General features: G+C 44.9%; 1 protein-coding gene across 1 annotated transcript in view; it reads right to left on the reverse strand.

Annotated features, from left to right (window-relative positions):
* Nucleotides 1-795: 795 nt before the first annotated feature.
* LOC141063346 (uncharacterized) overlaps nucleotides 796-16,998 on the reverse strand; it is a 30,742-nt gene continuing 14,539 nt past the window's right edge. The window contains exons 6-7 of the mRNA XM_073557390.1: nucleotides 2,687-3,571; nucleotides 796-2,375 (exon numbers count right to left, since the gene is read on the reverse strand). Of these exons, the coding sequence (XP_073413491.1) occupies nucleotides 1,432-2,375; nucleotides 2,687-3,571 (1,829 nt within the window). The 3' untranslated portion in view covers nucleotides 796-1,431. The remainder of the gene's footprint in view (nucleotides 2,376-2,686; nucleotides 3,572-16,998) is intronic.

Genomic DNA, 16,998 nt, shown 5'->3' on the forward strand with positions numbered 1-16,998 from the left:
GTTTCCTGTTCTTAGCTGAGAGGAGTGGTACCCAGTGTGGTCTTCTGCTGCTGTAGCCCATCTGCCTCAAAGTTTGACGCACTGTGCGTTCAGAGATGCTCTTCTGCCTACCTTGGTTGTAACGGGTGGCAATTTGAGTCACTGTTGCCTTTCTATCAGCTTGAACCAGTCTGCCCATTCTCCTCTGACCTCTGGCATCAACATGGCATTTCCGGCCACAGAACTGCCGCTCACTGGATTTTTTTTCTTTTTCGGACCATTCTCTGTAAACACTAGAGATGGTTGTGCGTGAAAATCCCAGTAGATCAGCAGTTTCTGAAATTCTCAGACCAGCCCTTCTGGCACCAACAATCATGCCACGTTCAAAGGCACTCAAATCACCTTTCTTCCCCATACTGATGCTCGGTTTGAACTGCAGGAGATTGTCTTGACCATGTCTACATGCCTAAATGCACTGAGTTGCCGCCATGTGATTGGCTGATTAGAAATTAAGTCTTAACACACAGTTGGACAGGTGTACCTAATAAAGTGGCCAGTGAGTGTAGATCAATATTAAATAGTCTCCTGATGAGTCGCCTTTGGTGAGGACGATGAAACCCTTAGAAATGAGAGGCTTGGAGAGTGTGCATACATCATCTCACCCTATATACTGAGATGTGCGGTATATGTTTTTTCTATTAGTCACCTACTGACTAACCTTCAGGGGGTGAATTATGGGTATAGTTTTATATTTGGAATTAATAAAGTTTAGTTTTATCCTTTTGTCAGCAAACATGAGGAATGAAAAGAGACAACCCATTTAAGAAGATTTAATTTTGGTTAAAACTATTCCAACATTATGAACATAAAAAAGGCTTCTCCCCTATGTGATGTCTATGATGTTTATTAACAGCTGATTTCCAAGTAAAATATTTCCCACATTAAGAAAATGAAAAAGACTTCTCCCCTGTGTAACTGCTCTGATGTCTAACAAGAAGCGCTTTCCGGTTAAAATATTTCCCACATTCTGAACAGGAAAAAGGCTTCTCCCCTGTGTGAGTTCCCTGGTGAGGTGGCTCAGTGGATAGCACTGCAGCCTTGCAGTGCTGTAGTCCTGGGTTCAACTCCCACCAAGGACAACATCTGCAAGGAGTTTGTATGTTCTCCCCGTGTTTGCGTGGGTTTCCTCATACATTCCAAAGACATACTGATAGGGAATTTACATTGTTATCCCCATTGGGGACAGCGATGATAATGTGTGCAAACTGTAAAGTGCTGCGGAATATGTTAGAGCTATATAAAAAGAAAGATTAGTAGTAGTAAGATTCCATTTCTAGTTAAAACATTTCCCATATTATGTACAGGAAAAAGGCTTCCCCCCTGTGTGGGATCTCAGATGGTGATCAAGATTTATTTTCCATTTAACATGAAAGAGGCTTCTCCCCGTGTGAGTTATTTGGTGTGGAACAAGACTCCCTTTCTGGTTAAAACATTTCCCACATTCTGAACATGAAAAAGGCTTCTCCCCTGGTGAATTCTCTGGTGCTTAACACAATTTGATTTGTTGTTAAAACATTTCCCACATTCTGAACAGGAAAAAGGCTTCTGCCCTGTGTGAGTTATTTGGTGGATAACACAATCTGATTTCAGTGCAAAACATTTCCCACATTCTGAACATGAAAAAGGCTTCTCCCCTGTGTGAGTTCTCTGGTGAGTAACACAATGTGATTTCTGTGTAAAACATTTCCCACATTCTGAACAGGAAAAAGGCTTCTCCCCTGTGTGAGTTCTATGGTGATTAACCAAATCTGATTTCTGTTTAAAACATTTCCCACATTCTGAACAGGAAAAAGGCTTCTCCCCTGTGTGAGTTCTCTGGTGAGTAACAAAATGTGATTTCTCGTTAAAACATTTCCCACATTCTGAACATGAAAAACGCTTCTCCCCTGTGTGAGTTCTCTGGTGCCTAACAAGAAACGATTTCCGTTTAAAACATTTCCCACATTCTGAACAGGAAAAAGGCTTCTCCCCTGTGTGAGTTCTCTGGTGAGTAACACAATGTGATTTCTGTGTAAAACATTTCCCACATTCTGAACAGGAAAAAGGCTTCTCCCCTGTGTGAGTTCTATGGTGATTAACCAAATCTGATTTCTGTTTAAAACAATTCCCACATTCTGAACAGGAAAAAGGCTTCTCCCCTGTGTGAGTTCTCTGGTGCCTAACAAGAAACGATTTCCGTTTAAAACATTTCCCACATTCTGAACAGGAAAAAGGCTTCTCCCCTGTGTGAGTTCTCTGGTGAGTAACACAATGTGATTTCTGTGTAAAACATTTCCCACATTCTGAACAGGAAAAAGGCTTCTCCCCTGTGTGAGTTCTATGGTGATTAACCAAATCTGATTTCTGTTTAAAACAATTCCCACATTCTGAACAGGAAAAAGGCTTCCCCCCTGTGTGGGATCTCAGATGGTGATCAAGATTTATTTTCCATTTAACATGAAAGAGGCTTCTCCCCGTGTGAGTTATTTGGTGTGGAACAAGACTCCCTTTCTGGTTAAAACATTTCCCACATTCTGAACATGAAAAAGGCTTCTCCCCTGGTGAATTCTCTGGTGCTTAACACAGTTTGATTTGTTGTTAAAACATTTCCCACATTCTGAACAGGAAAAAGGCTTCTGCCCTGTGTGAGTTATTTGGTGGATAACACAATCTGATTTCAGTGCAAAACATTTCCCACATTCTGAACATGAAAAAGGCTTCTCCCCTGTGTGAGTTCTCTGGTGAGTAACACAATGTGATTTCTGTGTAAAACATTTCCCACATTCTGAACAGGAAAAAGGCTTCTCCCCTGTGTGAGTTCTATGATGATTAACCAAATCTGATTTCTGTTTAAAACATTTCCCACATTCTGAACAGGAAAAAGGCTTCTCCCCTGTGTGAGTTCTCTGGTGAGTAACAAAATGTGATTTCTCATTAAAACATTTCCCACATTCTGAACATGAAAAACGCTTCTCCCCTGTGTGAGTTCTCTGGTGCCTAACAAGAAACGATTTCCGTTTAAAACATTTCCCACATTCTGAACAGGAAAAAGGCTTCTCCCCTGTGTGAGTTCTCTGGTGAGTAACACAATGTGATTTCTGTGTAAAACATTTCCCACATTCTGAACAGGAAAAAGGCTTCTCCCCTGTGTGAGTTCTATGGTGATTAACCAAATCTGATTTCTGTTTAAAACAATTCCCACATTCTGAACAGGAAAAAGGCTTCTCCCCTGTGTGCGTTCTCTGGTGTGTAACAAAATGAGATTTCTTGTTAAAACATTTCCTACATTCTGAACATGAGAATGACTTCTTTGCTTTAGGAGCAGTTTGTTTTTTATTGCCTCTTTTGTGACTTTGATTTCCCTTAGTAGTCAGTAATGAATCAGAAGATGGGACCTGTTTCATAGGATCAGATGACAGATCTTTGCTGTGAATGGATGATGATATATCTGGAGTAACAGCAATCACTTCAGTTGTATCTTGTAGGATCTCAAGATCATCAGATTTAAAAATTGAAGATGTCAGCTGTCCCTCTGATCTCCTGGTACGGTCATCTGCTAAGATAAAAAAAATTATTATTTATTAATAAAATATCCTTGAGTTTTAAAACTAATTTTAATTAGTGGCGCGTTTTTACCTTACTGAAAACCGCAGCAAAAATTAGGGTCTATACCAACAAGACCAAAATTGGAATAATGGGAAATAATTATAATTTTGCGCTGGTTCCAGATATGCTCTAAGCGACTTGTCTCTATAATATGTTCAAATATTATTAAAACAATGTAAGCAAGAGGGGTTAAATTACCTTATTTCCACAGTATAGGGTGTCGATCGTATAGAGCTTACCCCAGCTTACCCCAGTGTTATTTATGACCTTGTTTACTCTGGCTTGATCATATACATCTGGTCCACTCTTAATTGTCTGGCCAAGATGAGCAGAGACCACTCCTCTCTGCTTCACACCTGACTGCACTTAGTTGTACATATATTGCAGAGTACAAGTCTGCATAGACTTCAGTCTGCATTGTGATTGCTATAAGTGTGTGCTAGAAGTGTGAAGATTAATTTAAGAATTAAAACCAGAATTGAACCAGAAGGGAACTGAAGGTAACTGGACACAGTCACTGTAAACAATGTTTCTGTTTGTTTTCACTTTCACCCCAATAATCCTTCACTTTCTGCTAATTCCCCTAATCCCTACTCCTAGTAAGGAACTGTTCATCTCTTCTTCAATCCTCCCCATCCACCTCACCTCCGCCTCAAAACTGTTCCTTAACATACAATCCTCTGTCTCCAAACACAGACAGCCCCCTCATGCCCTCTCCTGCTCCCACCTGGTAACACTTTCTCTGCTCCTTCTCACTGCTGGTGATATCTCTCCAAATCCTGGTCCTCCTCACCACATTCCCACAATCATTTCTACCTCCCATCCACGCTCTATCACAACCTTCCGTAACCTCTCCAACCTTATACCCATTCACCCAGCCCCCGCTTCCCCAGTCCCACTAACAGGAGCTCTGTGGAACGCTCGCTCTGTCTGCAACAAGCTTTCCTACATCCATGATCTTTTTGTTACTACCAAACTCTCCTTCCTCGCCATCACCGAAACCTGGCTCACCCCTTCTGACACAGCCTCTCCTGCTGCACTTTCGTATGGCGGCTTCCACCTTTCTCACACCCCCCGCCCCAGCAGCAAACATGGTGGAGGAGTTGGTTTTCTCCTGTCAGATACCTGCTCCTTCACCCCAATCCCACTGCCACCCTCTGTTACCCTCCCTTCCTTTGAGGTGCACTCTGTGCGCATCTACTCCCCCTCCAACCTCCAACTGGCTGTCATCTACCGCCCCCCAGGGCCAGCCACCACCTTCTTTGACCACTTCACCACCTGGTTACTTCATTTCCTTTCCGCGGACATCCCTACTATCATCATGGGCGACTTCAACATCCCCATTGACACTTCCCTCTCAGCTGCCACTAAACTTCTATCTCTCACTTCCTCCTTCGGCCTCACTCAATGGTCTTCTACAGCCACCCACAAAGATGGCCACACACTGGACCTCATCTTCACCCGCCTCTGCTCCCTATCTAACCTCTCTAACTCACCTCTTCCTCTCTCTGACCACAACCTGCTCACATTCTCCTCCCTCTTCACTCCATGTCTACAATCCCCACCCCACAAACTTTCACACCCTCGCAGGAATCTTAAACACCTTGACCTACACTCATTCTCCGAATCCCTCCTCCCTCTTACAGATATAAGTTCCTTACACAATGCGGATGACGCTGCCGCTCTATATAACACCACAATAGCTGTAGCTTTGGAATCCGCTGCCACACTTACACATACCAAAACTCGCAAAATCAACAGACAGCCCTGGCACACCAGCCTGACCAAAGAGCTGAGGCGAGCTTCCAGGGCTGCTGAGCGCAGATGGAAAAGATCCCACTCCAACGAGCATTTCATCGCATTCAAACAGTCCCTCACTACTTTCAAGACCACACTCGCCACAGCTAAACAAACCTACTTCTCATCTCTCATATCCTCCCTGTCTCACAACCCTAAACAGTTATTCAACACCTTCAATTCTCTCCTCCGCCCCCCAGCACCTCCTCCCTCCCCACTCATCTCAGCTGAAGACTTTGCCTCATTTTTCAAGCAGAAAATTGATAACATCAGGGACAGTTTTGGTCAACAACCCCCAGAGCCCTTCCTCCCGACTTCCCAGCCCTCCACCTTCAAAACCAACTTCTCCACCATTACAGAAGATCGACTCTCCACTCTACTCTCAAGATCACATCTCACCACCTGTGCACTCGACCCGATCCCATCCCACTTCATCCCAAACCTCACCACAGTCTTCATCCCAACCCTAACCCATCTCTTCAACCTATCACTAACAACTGGTGTTTTCCCCTCAAGCTTTAAACATGCCTCCATCACACCTATCCTCAAAAAGCCCTCTCTTGACCCATCCTCTGTATCTAGCTATCGCCCTATATCACTTCTCCCATACGCCTCCAAGCTACTGGAACAACACGTCTACCTTGAACTGTCCTCCCATCTCTCTTCTTGCTCCCTCTTCGACCGCTTACAATCTGGCTTCCGGTCACACCACTCCACTGAAACTGCCCTTACTAAGGTCACCAATGACCTCTTAACTGCCAAGAGCAAGCGACACTACTCTGTCCTCCTCCTCCTGGACCTGTCGGCTGCCTTTGACACAGTGGACCATTCCCTATTATTACAGACCCTCTCATCCCTCGGCATCACAGACTTGGCCCTCTCCTGGATCTCATCATACCTAACAGACCGGACATTCAGCGTCTCCCACTCACACACCACCTCCTCACCTCGCCCCCTATCTGTCGGAGTCCCACAAGGTTCAGTCCTAGGGCCCCTGCTGTTCTCTATTTACACCTTTGGCCTGGGACAGCTCATAGAATCTCATGGCTTTCAGTATCATCTTTATGCTGATGACACACAGATCTACATCTCTGGACCAGATATCACCTCCCTACTAACCAGAATCCCTCAATGTCTGTCCACTATTTCATCCTTCTTCTCCACTAGATATCTGAAACTCAACATGGACAAAACAGAATTCATCATCTTTCCCCCATCTCACGTGACCCCCCCTACGAACCTATCAATTACAGTAAATGACTGCCCACTCTCCCCAGTCCCACAAGCTCGCTGCCTCGGAGTAATCCTTGATGCTGATCTCTCCTTCAAACCACATATTCAAACCCTTTCCACTTCCTGCCGACTTCAACTCAAAAATATTTCACGCATCCGTTCATTCCTCACCCAAGAATCTGCAAAAACCCTAGTCCATGCCCTCATCATCTCTCGCCTTGACTACTGCAACCTCATGCTCTGCGGCCTCCCCTCAAACACTCTCGCACCCCTCCAATCTATTCTAAACTCTGCTGCCCGACTAATCCACCTGTCCCCCCGCTATTCCCCAGCTTCTCCCCTCTGTCAATACCTTCACTGGCTCCCAATTGCCCAGAGACTACATTACAAAACACTAACCATGACATACAAAGCCATCCACAACTTGTCTCCTCCATACATCTGTGACCTCGTCTCCCGGTACTTTCCTGCACGCAACCTCCGATCCTCACAAGATCTCCTTCTCTACTCCCCTCTTATCTCCTCTTCCCACAATCGCATACAAGATTTCTCTCGCGCATCACCCCTACTCTGGAACTCTCTACCACAACATATCAGACTCTCACCTACCATCGAAACCTTCAAAAAGAGCCTGAAGACCCACCTCTTCCGACAAGCCTATAACCTGCAGTAACCACCGATCGACCAAACCGCTGCACGACCAGCTCTACCCTCGCCTACTGTATTATCACCCATCCCTTGAAGATTGTGAGCCCTCGCGGGCAGGGTCCTCTCTCCTCCTGTACCAGTTATGACTTGTATTGTTTAAGATTATTGTACTTGTTTTTATGTATACCCCCCTCACATGTAAAGCGCCATGGAATAAATGGCGCTATAACAATAAATAATAATAATAATAATAATAATAATAGAGGCGCTGCAATACTCAAATTTTTGAGTGGAAAATATCCATAAACGAGATATGGCACACGATCTAGAAAAGCGGTGCCTTGAAAAATGTATATATGATTGAGTATGATTGCAGCACTATCCTAGCAATATATCGTAGCAATATAAGCAGGGACTGATTTAGGTCATTAGGAGCAGTAGAGGTAAATTACCTTGTTTCCACAATGTGGATCACTAATCATATGAAGATGCTGCAGTGCTCATGTCCTTAAATAGAAATATAAAATATATCACAGGATAAAGGAGGGAACTACTATCATAAAAGCATATAATTAGGCACAATTGCAGCACTGTTCCGATGAAATATCTAAAGACTGAGTGGTATATTCCATTGCAACCTGTGAGCGTTGAGGATGGAATTACCTTAATGCCACAGTTTAGATGCTGTCCATATACCGATGCTGCAGCGCTCGAGTCCTTAAATCATGAATATCCTAGATAAACTGATGCACAGGCTAAAGGGAAAAAAAAGCCGGTGCTGTGAGCCAAATGTCAGTATAGTTGCAGCGCTGTCCCGGCCGGTGACAGACGCTGGGGATTGGCGTCCTGTGGTGCTGTAGAAGGCGCGTATGCACGCGTGTGTTCAGCCACAGGACCTGCAGGACCTGCGTGACGTCTTCAGTCACGTGACTCTTTTGCAATCATGTGATGCACACTCTTCCACAACGATGTGCGTTTAGGATCATTTCCTACGCGTTTGGTAAACATTACCGCTTTCCTTCATCAGGGGTGGTCCTAATATCATGGAGGAGTGTTTATATAGCAGTGATGATTTATTCAAATGCAAATAACTCAATTTAATTATTTAATCCCCTGGGTTTTAATGTATCTAACTCGAAGATCCACCTACTCTCTGCTTGTGACATTTTTTTAATAAAATCTCCATTTCACCAGTGTTGTTTAATTACTTGGATCCCTATTACATCTATTCCACTTTTGGAGCCTTCATGTACTTTAGCAAAATGTTTTCAGAGAGGGTGATCATCATATTTTTTCTTGATGTAAAGAAATCTTTAATTTGGTAACATTTATCCCCTTTCTTTATCTCCGTCGGTAAAACTTTAGAATTGAAGAAAAAAACGGAGATAAAGAAAGGGGATGAATGTTACCAAATTAAAGATTTCATTACATGCTCATCAAAGGGGGCCTGTATTCTATTAGATGTCCTTGAAACAAATTTTATGTGGGCAGAAGAAAGAGACCCATGAACGTGAGAATTAATGAGCACCTGCGTAACATCAAGAAATATGATGATCCACAAACGGAATATTGGTTCTATTGCTACGATATATTGCTAGGATAGTGCTGCAGTCATACTCATACATACAGTTATGGCCAAAAGTATTGACACCCCTGCAATTCTGTCAGATAATACTCAGTTTCTTCCTGAAAATTATTGCAAACACAAATTCTTTGGTATTATTATCTTCATTTAATTTGTCTTAAATGAAAAAAACACAAAAGAGAATGAAGCAAAAAGCAAAAGATTGATCATTTCACACAAAACTCCAAAAATGGGCCAGACAAAAGTATTGGCACCCTCAGCCTAATACTTGGTTGCACAACCTGCAGCCAAATTTCTGCGACCAACCGCTTCCGGTAACCATCAATGAGTTTCTTACAATGCTCTGCTGGAATTTTAGACCATTCTTCTTTAGCAAACTGCTCCAGGTCCCTGATATTTGAAGGGTGCCTTCTCCAAACTGCCATTTTGAGATCTCTCCACAGGTGTTCTATGGGATTCAGGTCTGGACTCATTGCTGGCCACCTTAGAAGTCTCCAGTGCTTTTTCTCAAACCATTTTCTAGTGCTTTTTGAAGTGTGTTTTGCGTCATTGTCCTGCTGGAAGACCGATGACCTCTGAGTGAGACCCAGCTTTCTCACACTGGGCCCTACATTATGCTGCAAAATTTGTTGGTAGTCTTCAGACTTCATATGCCATGTACACGGTCAAGCAGTCCAGTGCCAGAGGCAGCATAGCAACCCCAAAACATCAGGGAACCTTCGCCATGTTTGACTGTAGGGACCGTGTTCTTTTCTTTGAATGCCTCTTTTTTTCTCCTGTAAACTCTATGTTGATGCCTTTGCCCAAAAAGCTCTACTTTTGTCTCATCTGACCAAAGAACATTATTCCAAAACGTTTTAGGCTTTTTCAGGTAAGTTTTGGCAAACTCCAGCCTGGCTTTTTTATGTCTCGGGGTAAGAAGTGGGGTCTTCCTGGGTCTCCTACCATACAGTCCCTTTTCATTCAGACGCCAACGGATAGTACAGGTTGACACTGTTGTACCCTCGGACTGCAGGGCAGCTTGAACTTGTTTGGATGTTAGTCGAGGCTCTTTATCCAACATCCGCACAATCTTGTGATGAAATCTCTTGTCAATTTTTCTTTTCCGTCCACATCTAGGGAGGTTAGCCACAGTGCCATGGGCTTTAAACTTCTTGATGACACTGCTCATGGTAGACACAGGAACATTCAGGTCTTTGGAGATGGACTTGTAGCTTTGAGATTGCTCATGCTTCCTCACAATTTGGTTTCTCAAGTCCTCAGACAGTTCTTTGGTCTTCTTTCTTTTCTCCATGCTCAATGTGGTACACACAAGGACACAGGACAGAGGTTGAGTCAACTTTAATCCATGTCAACTGGCTGCAAGTGTGATTTAGTTATTGCCAACACCTGTTAGGTGCCACAGGTAAGTTACAGGTGCTGTTAATTACACAAATTAGAGAAGCATCACATGATTTTTCGAACAGTGCCAATACTTTTGTCCACCCTCTTTTTTATGCTTGGTGTGGAATTATATCCAATTTGGCTTTAGGACAATTCTTTTTGTGTTTTTTCATTTAAGACAAATTAAATGAAGATAATAATACCAAAGAATTTGCATTTGCAATCATTTTCAGGAAGAAACTGAGTATTATCTGACAGAATTGCAGGGGTGTCAATACTTTTGGCCATAACTGTATAGACATTTTTCAAGGCACAGCTTTTCTAGATCGTGTGCCATATCTCGTCTATGGATATTTTCCACTCAAGAATTTGAGTATTGCAGCACCTCTATACGATCGACACCCTACAATGTGGGAAGAAGGTAATTTAACCCCTCTTGCTTATATTGTTAATATTACTTGATCATATTATAGAGACAAGACGCTTAGAGCATATCTGCAACCAGCGCAAAATTATAATTATTTCCCAGCCTTGAGTTTTATATTTTTGAACATTTCTACTTAAACTGTCCATAAAAATGGCAAGCTATGTAAAAATCTTTAATTATTTACCAAGACAATGACAGTTCACAGTCTAATAGAAAACCTTGTTGGATGAACCAGTAGTGTGCGGTGTTCAACTGTTTGTTCATTCTGCCTCCCAAATATCAAATATAAAGAAACCAATCAATGTTATGTAGGCGAAAATAATACCAATTCTCATCTCACAAAAAACATGTCCCCACTCAGGTCCATCATCTGTCAATGGAGAAACAGAGGGAGAAGAAGATTCATCCGATAAGATCTCAGGATTCTAGGAAGCCAACAGCATCATTACCCTCTGCTTTCTCTTACAGGCCCAGCATAATACCTTTCTTCAAGTGATTTTCTATATTCTCAGCACATTCCACGTACGCTGTCATTTGGCTTTATAGTTACAGATCTGGGCAGGTAACGGTCAGCATCTTCTAATACCAAGTGGAACCTCCACGTTGTAAGTTCAATAGAAAAGGGCTTTCAATGCCCAAAGTAAGCTAGTAACATAGTTTTGAAGGCTGAAGGAAGACCTTATGTCCATCTAGTTCAGCCTATTTTTAGTGCAGCTGTTCTGCATTGTTGATCCTGGGGAAGGCAAAAACCCCACAGAGTAGAAGCCAATTTTCTCCATAGGGAAAAAAATTCCTTCCCCTAAGCTGGGTCAACCATCTACCTATAATATTCTGTTATTCGTAACCTTCTATACTGTTACTCACAAGAAAAGCATCCATTCCTTACATTCATTCAGTGAGTTGGCCATCACCACTTCCTCAGGAAGAGAATTCCAGAGCCTCACTGCTCTTACCGTGAAGAACCCTCTTCTGTGCTGGTGCAGAAATTGTCTTTCCTCCAAACGAACAGAATGCCCCCTTGCTCTTGTCACAGTCCTTGGTACAAACAGTTCATTGGAGAGATCTCTGTATTGCCCTCTGATATACTTGTACATATGTATTAGGTCTCGCCTAAGTCTTCTCTTTTCTAGAGTAAATATGTGGCGCCCCTGAGGGTTCAGTCGCCACAGAGGTACTGCACCTCCTCCTGAGGTGTGGTACCCCACCATCCAGGTAAGGTGGAGACACCTGACCACACTCCAACACCTGCATCCCACACAACATAGTAGTGTAGCAAAGCACCTTTGGTGGCTCCCTGCTTGGAACACGAAGAGTGCTGGGAGGTGGGTGGAGTTTAGTCTGCACCAAAGAGCGGGGAAGATAGGATTCAGGAGCAGTTGGTGAGAGGAGATCCCCTGAGTGGCATGGATTGAAGGAAGTGCTGCAGCAGACCTCAGTGACCTGGGTCTGCTGGCACAGGAAAGAGATATTCAGAAAGCCTAATTCTCCATAAGAAAGATTGTTTTGTATGGAGCGTAAGGAGAAGAGAACTAAGGACTAGGGTTAGAGCAGAGCCCTTCCTCAAGTTCTAAGCGCAAGGCCGGGGTAAGGTCCCCGAGGTTGTATGAATACTAATGGTCCTGCAGCAGACACCGGAGGAATAGAAGTTGTCACCACTTTATTCCCACACAAGACTTGGGGGCACAACAGCAACTTGAGTGAGCTGGGACTTAGTAGCAAGGAGTCCCCGAAGCAGGCTACAGCTGTCTGCCGTACAAGTTGAGTTCAAAGAACATCTAAAAGGAGGAACTCCAGTGTAACTCAGTACTGTGAGTACTTCAAATAGGTGCTAGAAGGGAGACGTTCAGGAGAAGGCATATGTTGGCGGAGTGTTGGAACGGAGTGCTTCATCTTGCCTGGAAGTTGGCTGAGCTCCTGACCTGGAGGAAACGGCACGGATGCGGGCACCTGTACGCACAACAGACTGTGAGTAAAGCTTTGGAACTACATGCCCTGGTGTCCTCCGCTTATTCCTGCGCCAACACACTCAGCACTGCTACATCTCTGTGCTTAACACTGCACCATCTACGTCTCTTCCCTATCTCTTCATCTACTGTGCCCTGGGACTACAGCCCTACCTGTGGAGGGCCACAACATCATTGCTGCACCACACCATCTGTCCCAGAGGATCTGTCTGCAGCGTCGGCTTAACATCTCCATTGCTGAGCTCCACAGGTGGCGTCACGAATCATCCACTCATAAACTTTAAACATTATCCGAACGCACTTGCAATCTTCCTTTTACAATGGACGCCCAGGGCCATGGACCGGGTCACAGCTGCCGTGACAACTCCCATTGAGATCAACGGGCCCGGTACCGAGTACCCTACGGCCCTGCCCTGCCAACAACAGGGGGCGATCCAAACAGACCTAATTTTGATAACCTTTCTGGGTATTGTAATGAACCAACTCCATTTATCATTTTAGTAGCCCGCCTTTGAACCCTTTCAAGTTCAGTAATGTCTTTCTTGAGCACCGGCATCCAAAATTGCACACAATACTCCAAGTGTGGTCTGACGAGTGATTTGTACAGAGGGAGAATTACGTTTTCATCTCGTGTCCCCAGACCTCTTCTTTTTTTTTTTTAATCAGATAGTTTTTATTAAAAGTTTTAGAAATGACAGGCATGTACAACTTACAACATGTTGTCAAACATTCCCTTCCCCCATAACACCCCCCTCCCTTTGTCCGATGGCATATATACTGGTGCATAGCGAATAAACCCAATTCCATCATACAACAATATCATAGGAGAGATGACGATTAGCAACCGACAGGAGACCACCTCCAGGGCCCACCCATTAATCTAGGAGATTTGAGGCAGCCAGGCCGGGAACCTTCAACCATCCCTCTCAAATTTTCCCAAAAATATGCGGCACACCCCTCCTGAGGTACACAAATTTTTCCCTATATAATATTTGGTTCAACCTATTAATGTATTCTTTTCTTGAGGGGATTTTGGCAGAAATCCAGTGATAAGCTATCAGCTTTCGGGCCACAAATAGCATTCTGGCCACAGCAATTTTAAGCTATTGATCCCCTCCCACCTCATCAACATAGCCCAAAACACAAACCGTGGGGTCCCTGGGAATATCCTGTCCCGTGACCAAGTGTATAAGGCTAAGGACCACGATCCAGAATATTTGCAGGCAAGAGCATGTCCACATCGTATGTAAAATGTCCGCATTATCCATCGTGCACCTGGGGCACCTCGAATCCAACCATAACCCTCTACTGAACAACCATTCGGGAGACCTGTATGTCCTATAGAGGATATATAGCTGAGACAGGCGGCCAGGCTCATTAAGAGATAATCTGGGAATCATCTGTAGAATCGAGTCCCACTGTTCCGCTGATATCGTACCCAGCTGTTGTTCCCACTTTGTCAGTGCACCAATAGGATGCCTTGACAGGACCTGTCCAAGTAAGCCACCATACACCATCGAAATCAGTCCCCTGGTGGACCCCTGCATACCAAGCCTATGGACAATGACGTCACGGTGTACGGTTAGGTCAACTTTTTTGCTCTGCACCATATACGCGTGACGCAGCTGCAAATATTGATAAAACATAGAGCGTTGGAGGGGAAATTCCCGTCCCAATTGCTCAAAAGTTTTAAAGACCCCTCCCTCCACCAGCTGCGACACCCACCATATGCCAATCCGCCTCCAGTGAGCAAAGCCTCTGAGCGTTTTCATGCATGGCAAATGCTGATTGTCCCATATGGGGGAGTACTTTGTAAGACCGCGTATTCCTCTCAGCTGCCTCAGCTTATCCCATACCCTAACCATTAGAAGCACCGTAGGGAACCTGAGTGCAAGGGATCGAAATCTACCCGACTCCAGACTCGACACCAGTGATCCCCGCCCCACTAGAAATTGAAGGATCTTCTGACCTCCCACCAGATCCACCAACTCGCCCTCCATTCCTCCCGCTACATGCTGGCATTGGGAAGACAGAAAATAAAGCCATGGGTTGGGCAACGCAAGTCCCCCTCTTCTTTAGGTTTTTGCAAGTGTTCAAGTTTAATTCTCGCGCCTTGTTTCAGCCAGATGAGCTCTCTAAAAATCATATTAATTTTATGAAACCTGTTCTGGGGAAGCCAGACAGGGGAGTTATGAAGGACATATAATAGTTGCGGCATAACTACCATCTTCAACAGATTCACTCTTCCCACAACAGAGAGGTGTAACTTTGCCCAGGCCTTAACCTTCTGTTTGATCCTGTCCAACAGCGGAACAAGATTTAGGCTCTCATAGTCTGTCAGCTTATTGGATATTCTTATGCCCAAATATTGGAGGGACGTTGCAACCGGCACACCTACCACACTGCAGGAGCATGAGTCCAGTGGGAGGAGCGCAGACTTCTCCCAGTTAATAACCAGACCCGAGACCTCCCCAAACGCCCCAAGAAGTGTCATCGTGTTTTGTAATGATCTGTCCGCGTCCGCTAAAAATAACAACAGGTCATCCGCATATAATGCTACCTTCTCCTCATGCTCCCCATACCGGAATCCCTCTATGCCAGCATCCGATCTTATCCTCGAGGCCAATGGCTCCACCGCGAGAGCAAACAGCAGCGGGGATAAAGGGCATCCCTGCCTTGTTCCTCTATGAAGTGAAAAAGGGTCAGACAACTGACCATTAGCCCTCAGCCGTGCACTCGGCTCCGAGTACAAGAGCTTGACCCAGCCAATAAAGCCCGGGCCAAAGCCCATACAGTGAAGCGTCGCCCATAAATAGTCCCACTCCACACTATCAAATGCCTTAGCGGCGTCTAGGGACAGAACCACCCTCTTCCCGGCATTATCAGCCCTCACCTGCATATTCAGGTATAATCTCCTAATATTCATAGCCGTCGATTTGTTGGGCATAAACCCCGTCTGATCGGGGTGTATCAACACAGCTACTACTTTTGAGAGTCGAATGGCCAGGACCTTCGCTAAAAGTTTAATGTCTAGCGTCAAGAGGGAGATGGGCCTATACGACGCGGGCAGAGTTGGATCCTTATCCTTCTTCAACAGCACGGCAATGACAGCTTCTCGCATAGACGGTGGGAGAACACCCCGTTCCAAACTATCATTAAACACTGTCAATAGAGCAGGGAGCAACACCGTTCTATACCGTTTGTACACCTCAGCTGGCAACCCATCTACCCCAGGTGCCTTACCATTGGACATGGTTCCCAGAGCCTCCTCCAACTCGTCCAGACTTAGAGGTCTATCTAGAAAGTGTCTGTCCTCAGGAGTCAGCCTTGGGAGATTGGCAGCCTCCAAAAAGGCAACAACATCCTCTGTCGGGGCTCTAGCATGTGAGGAATATAAGTCAGCATAAAAAGTCTCCAGAATTTTTAAAATCCCCGGTGCGTCAGTGAGTAGTCGCCCATTCACATCCTGAAGACCCGCTATAGTCGCAGACCCTCTCTGTGCCGATGTCACGACAGAAAGCAAATGCCCCACACTTTCCCCACTCTCAAAATATTGAGTAGACTGAAACAGCCGTTTTTGCGCCGCCGCCTCTAATGTCTGTTTGGTCACCTTTGACTGCGCCTCCCCCAACCGCTTCTGAGTGGCAGGTGTGCTCTGTGTTGCAAGGGCCCTTTCCGCATCTTCCAGTTCCTTGAATACAAGTTGTGATTTTGCCCTGGAGGCGGTCTTTATTTTAGAAATCTCTCGTATGTACATTCCCCTTAAGTACGCCTTCAAGGCCTCCCAGACGATCCCACTAGAAGTCGAGCCTCTATTAAAACTAAGATATTCCTGCAACTCAGGGATAAAGCCGTTATTCTTATCGATTAGCTGCAGCCAAAACGGGTTGAGGCGCCAGAGAGGTCTATCACTCCTCCTGTTCCCGCCCCCCCAAGCATGACTGAAACAGGCGAATGATCAGATACCGTTCGCGCCAGATATTTAACCTCTAAAGTTTTTCCCAGCATAAGATCATCACCCAGGGCCAGATCGATGCGAGACAGGGAGGAGTGAGTAGAGGAGAAGCACGAGAATTGACGGACACCAGGGTTACGGCATCTCCACAAGTCGGTCAAAGCTATCTCCCGCACGAGCACCCCAAATGGTGTAAGATTACCTCCCAGCCTCAAAGGTTCATGGCTACCCCTGTCCCAGTGTGAATCCAGAATATTATTAAAATCTCCCACCACCATATGCGGAACCCCCGGAAAATCTCTCAGAATGGCAAGAACTTCATAGATAACTCTACTGCTATATGGCGGAGGTATATATATATAGATATCAACACCAGTGAGGT

The sequence above is a fragment of the Dendrobates tinctorius genome, unplaced genomic scaffold (genome assembly GCF_039654945.1).
Source record: "Dendrobates tinctorius isolate UK_male_01 unplaced genomic scaffold, ASM3965494v1 ptg000249l, whole genome shotgun sequence".
NCBI lineage: Eukaryota > Metazoa > Chordata > Amphibia > Anura > Dendrobatidae > Dendrobates > Dendrobates tinctorius.